Consider the following 5,500-nt stretch of genomic DNA (forward strand, 5'->3'; position numbering starts at 1 on the left):
AAGAAGAGCCAAAAATTCAGCTAGCATAGCTGCCTTCCAGATAGGTATCAAAAGGGCTTCAAGGGAAGATCTTGGTAGAGTGTAAGGAGCTTTGGCCTTGGTTACCATGTGATGAGAAGGAACAACAACTGAGTCAAGTGTAGGAATTGAAGCAATAGAGCCAGCATGTGTAGCAGTAGATTCAGGAGTTGGAATTGAAGATATGGGAGCAGAAGTGCAAGGCACTGGAGCAGAAGTGCAAGGCACTGGAGCAGATGATGAAGGTGGGAAAGAAGAGGTAGAATTAGAATCATCATGGTTATGGGTGGAGAGACTTTGTGAAATAGAAGGTGTTGGAGTAACACTAGAGGGAGTAGGAACTGGAGTAGTAACAGAGGGAACGATGGGAGAACAAGAGGGAAAGGATGGGGTGATAGTGGAAACAACTTGCTTATTTGTTTCGTTATAAGGAAAAACACACTCATCAAAAATGATGTCTCTTGTAACAATGACTTTTCCACTAGGTAGCAATGTTTTATAGCCCTTGTGTGAAGGACTATACCCAAGGAAAATGGAGGAAGAAGATCTAAATTCCAGTTTGTTTTTATTGTAAGGTCTGGTATATGGATAACAAAGACATCCAAAGGTTTTCAAAAATGTGTAGTCAGGCTTGGAGTTATGAAGTTTTTCATGAGGAGAAAGATTTTGGAGGGTTTTAGTAGGAAGAAGATTAATCAAGAAAAACTGATGTGAGGAAAGCATCATCCAGAATTTGGTTGGAAGACCAGATTGATACAACAAAGTGAGACCTGTTTTAACTATGTGTCTGTGTTTTCTTTCAGCTAGCCCGTTCTGCTGTGGTGTATAAGAACAACTAAGTCTATGATGAATACCACTCTCCTTAAGAAATCCAGATAAAGCTTGATACTCACCCCCCCCCCCCCCCCAATCAGTTTGCAAAACTTTAATCTTAGAAGATAGCATGTTTTCAACTAGGGACTTGAAGTTTTGAAAGACAGAACAAACATCACTCTTTCTCTTTAGGACATATATCCAGGTGTATCTGCTAAACTGGTATATGAAGGATACATAGTAAGTGTATCCATTTCTTGAAGTAACTGGAGAAGGACCCCAAGGTCACTATGGATGAGCTCAAGAGGAGCGGAAGAGACAGTATTCGAGTGAACATAAGGTAATCGATGTGCTTTTGACACACAACAAGAATGACATAAAGACTTGGTTTTCATTGATTGAAAAGGAATATTACAACTATGAAGAGCTTCTTTAACTACATCAAAAGTTGGATGCTCAAGTCTTTGATGCCATAAGGCAAGACTAGAAGTGGAATGTGAAGGCTGAACTGATGTTGAGTTCACAGAGGGTGGACTTCGAGCTTGATTGAATGAGAAGGTGGATGGAGACTTTGGCTTGACAACAGACTGCTTGGCATTGAATTGATAGAGACCTTTTTCAAGATTTCCCTGGAGCACGACCTGCTTGGTTGCCTGATCTTTCACAAGGCAGAAAGTGGGGTGAAACTCAAAAAATACATGATTGTCAGAGGCAAATTGAGATACACTAAGTAAGTTCTTAGTAATATCAGGAACGTGAAGCAAATTTTTAAGTATGAGTTTTCTGGAAGACAAAGAAGTATTAGCAGATTGAATATGATTATGACCAATATGAGCAATTTGAACCCCAGAACCATCTCCTAAAAGAAGTCTTTTACCTCCTGTATATTCTGATGAAATTGAAAAATTGTTGAGGTCATTGGAAATGTGGTTCGTTGCACCAGAATCAGGGAACCATGATGTGGAACTGCTGCTGTCAAAGTTGTATTCTGAGGTAGGTGGAGGTGTAGGAATTTGAGCATATGAGTGAGGTCTAGCCTGAACCAGATGAGCTGAAGGACTTGGAGAGAGATTTTGGTGTTGCTTTCTTGGCTGCAAACTTTGTGGAGCAAAAGTATGCTCAAAACGATACCAACATTTACTGGCTGTGGCTGTGTGTCCTGGTTTCTCACATAATTGACTAATTAGTTTTCCAGAACTTCTACCACCTCTACTACTTCTACCTCCTCTGAGTGATCCTCTAGCAGAAGAACCACCTCCGTTGTACTGAGAAGAATACTCCTTTCTTTGACCAGATTGTTGAACAAAATTAAGAGATGGTTGAGATCCCTCTGAACTTCCACCAGATCCATCAATACCCTCAAGCCTTGATTCAAACTGAGTAAAAGTGCGCAGACTTCCTTCACTGTCCAAGGTTCTATCCTGGATGAGATTGATACCATTATTGGATTATAATCTGATCCAAGACCACCCAAAATATGGAGAATCTGATCATCTTCAGCAATAACACATCCTGCTGATCCCAATAAGTCACAAAAAATTTTCACCTTATTCAAGTATTCCATCATCGGCAGAGACTCCTTTCTCAAAGCTTGAAACTGCATCTTGTATTGCATAATCTTTGCCTTAGATTGGCTAGCAAAATTCGTTTCCAAGGCATCCCAAATATCTTTAGTTTTTTTCAAACCAACAACAATAACCATTGCACTCTCTGAGAGTGATGATAGAATCAAGGCCGATAGCCTCTGATCTTGTCTTTTCCAGGCTATATATTCTGGGTTATTCACCAGAATTCACCAACCTTTACTTTCATTGGAGGTGCAGGTTCATCACCTGTAATATAGGACTCAAGTCCATGGCCCCAAATGGTAGCTTCCATTTGTTGCCGCCACATTAAATAATTTGCCTCCGATAGCTTAACAGAGACTTAAGAATTTTGTGGCAAAGATGGTATTCCGGCGGAAGAAGTGGCATTTGACTCACTTGAATTTGCCATTGAAAGTACGAAGAGATAGTAACAAGTCAACAAGCGGAGAAAAAAAAAAGAAATAGAATCAGGATCCTGCTCTAATACCATAAAAGAAAAGCTTGGGAACCATTGGAAGAGAAATATGAATATGTAAATTGCTGAATACAGTGTATTGAGTTGTCAAGAAGCTGATATAGCTTAAATACACATCCGCTGATCGATCTAGGATCACAAAAGACACAAGAAATTATATCAAATTAACAACAAAAGGAATTGCAAAGGACGCCATAATTATTTCTTTCTCTTCTTATCTTCTTGTGCAGGCAACTTAACATCTTCTTCACTCGACTCATTAACATCATGCACTACTTTGATTTGAAGGGTAGCATTTACAACATCTTGAACATGTTCTCTAATATTGGTTGTATCCTTAACATTGTCCCACCCTCCATAGTGTATACAATTTAGCACATACAATACTCCTACCAAACGCAGCTATTTGTATCACTCTCACTCCCATGGCGGTATGTAAAAATTGGGGGAGGCGGAAGTTTCACCGGGAAAGGGAGGCAGAGAGTTATCAGCGAAATGGCTTTGCCCCATCAGGAGATTTTGACCATCCATCATGTTGAGGCTTGGGTCAGGGTAGAGCTGAGGTTGAGGTGGCATCGTCCACTGAGCACTCATACTGGGATCAAATCCCAGTGCATTGACGTTGTATTGAGGTTGTGCATCCAACCCCAACCCCATTCCATAGGCCTGCTGGTAGTTGGTGTTGTTGGAGGGTGCTGCAGCCACCCCAAAATCAATCATCCCTCCGTTTGGATGATAACCAGCCCAAGTTGGTGTCTCCACGTCCATTGTTGGTAGTGGAGGATACGGATAGCTGTTGAAGTCAAGGGAGAAGGGCAAGAACATGTCTGGATTGAAAAGAGGAGAGGCGTGGCTCGGGAATGGCATCTTGGCCAATGCACACAGGCGCGGATCGGATTGCAGAAGCTTCTCGTAGTGCTTGTCCAGCACACCTGGTGGGAACCTCAGACTGTGTATCCTGAGAAAGCAAGAGCGATGTATGATATCCATTATTGACATTTTATGCACATGTAATAAATGTTGTATAAACTTGTAATAAACATGTAACGGACTATCCCTTATAATGAACATTATATGCGTAATGTTTTCGTTACAAGAGGGCGCGCAGTTAATTACATGTACATAAATGTTCATTACAAGTGCATAAAATGTTCATGTTTTGTAATTAGTTTGTATTTTACCTCCGATTGGGAGCTTGGCCTTCTGTGAAATCATCGGACTTCTGCCAAAGGGTTTGCTTTCTCGGCTGAGGGTTGATTTCGTGGAAGAACACCGGGGGCTGGTTCAGCTTCACAAAAACCCACCAGTTTTATCTCTTTCCCTTGCATAAAGTAGAAAGGAAACAATAAAAAAGAGTTAAAAAGAGAGAGAGAAGAAAACCTCGATTTCGAGGATGCCGGGGAGACCTTCGGGTAGGGAAATCCTTATGGCAGAGATATCAGACCACGGCATTTCGAGCTTTCTCTTGAGAACTCCATCTAGCACCTCCCACACCATTTTGCGCTTCGCATAGTAAAATTTGGCGGTGACGTCGCATTCATTCTTAGCCACTTTCTGCATGGCACGAGAGAAAGAAAGAAAATATGAATAAAATTAAACAGATGAATATAAAAAGTAAGTAATAAATTGAAAGTAACTTCTAAATTTAGTATGTGACTGCCTTTTTTTTTGGATGGAACGAGTATTAACTAATATCATAATTAATTAATTTCTACATACCTCCCAAATTCCGATATGGAGGTGCATTGCTGGGAAATTGGAAGCCTTTAATTTCTCCGGAGATACATAACTCTCCACTCTTCTTCTCGGCATATCCTTACCGGGAATGGGACGCTTCCATTTGATCAAACTCATATGCACCAGATTTAGGAATGATGGAGTTTTACTCAGGGTCAGCCCAAGAGGGCTTGATTGGGATGAACTCTCTACACTTCCTTCCTACAGATCCAAAAAGGCAATTAAAATTATACACTTTGGCTAACAATCTTGTTTTTTTTATTTTTTGTACTATTTTAAGCCCATAAAAATTAAAACACACGTGATCGATATATTTCATCTGGTGTAGAATCATACGCGACCATGAACTTTTGCAAGTATTCTATAAAGTTAAAAAAAAAGGGAAAGGTTGGGAAAAGACATAATCTCTTATCTTTTTTTTCGAATGTGGTTTGCAAGTATTGCACAATGTTGCACGTGCGAGCAAAAGATGGCGGCACGCGCTAAAACAAATGCACAAAAACAAGTAAAAAAATGATTTTTTTTTGGGTGATATCTTATTTCATCTAAAAATGAATAGAACCAAAAATGAAGATGATGATGAAGAGAGAACCTGGTGGTTGTTCTCAAAGCATGAAGAGAGTGAAATCCTCTTCGTGCCACCGGAATCTTCTCCAGAGAAGCCATCATGGTTTGCAGTTTGAAAATCATGAGTTGGAAAATAGGCTTCACTATTATTCCAAAAAACACTCTCATCACAATCACCCATATTTAATTTCTAACTAGCAAGCTTGTTGTTGATTTTCTTGTGTGGTGAATATACATATGTTGGTACGGTATATATAGGCACAGGGCGACTAAGGGAGTGATGAGAAACAACAAAGAAAGCAAT

The 5,500-nt window shown here is 40.1% G+C and overlaps 1 protein-coding gene and 1 non-coding gene across 2 annotated transcripts; both read right to left on the minus strand.

Annotated features, from left to right (window-relative positions):
* Positions 1-2,199: 2,199 nt before the first annotated feature.
* LOC148932957 (small nucleolar RNA Z247) lies at positions 2,200-2,338 on the minus strand. Its single transcript, XR_016136122.1, has one exon. It is a non-coding gene; the product is annotated as a small nucleolar RNA Z247 (small nucleolar RNA).
* Positions 2,339-3,309: 971 nt separating this feature from the next.
* Positions 3,310-5,295, minus strand: LOC148932958 (uncharacterized). The gene is made up of 5 exons (XM_089065300.1): positions 5,272-5,295; positions 4,612-4,830; positions 4,273-4,446; positions 4,074-4,180; positions 3,310-3,850 (listed from the first exon to the last, which is right to left on the minus strand). Exons 1-5 carry the CDS (start codon positions 5,293-5,295, stop codon positions 3,310-3,312), a joined length of 1,065 nt encoding a protein of 354 aa, XP_088921426.1.
* Between the last annotated feature and the right edge of the window lie 205 nt (positions 5,296-5,500).

Source organism: Salvia hispanica, chromosome 2, assembly GCF_029641045.1.
Source record: "Salvia hispanica isolate PSC_SH4W2 chromosome 2, Shi_PSC_v1, whole genome shotgun sequence".
NCBI lineage: Eukaryota > Viridiplantae > Streptophyta > Magnoliopsida > Lamiales > Lamiaceae > Salvia > Salvia hispanica.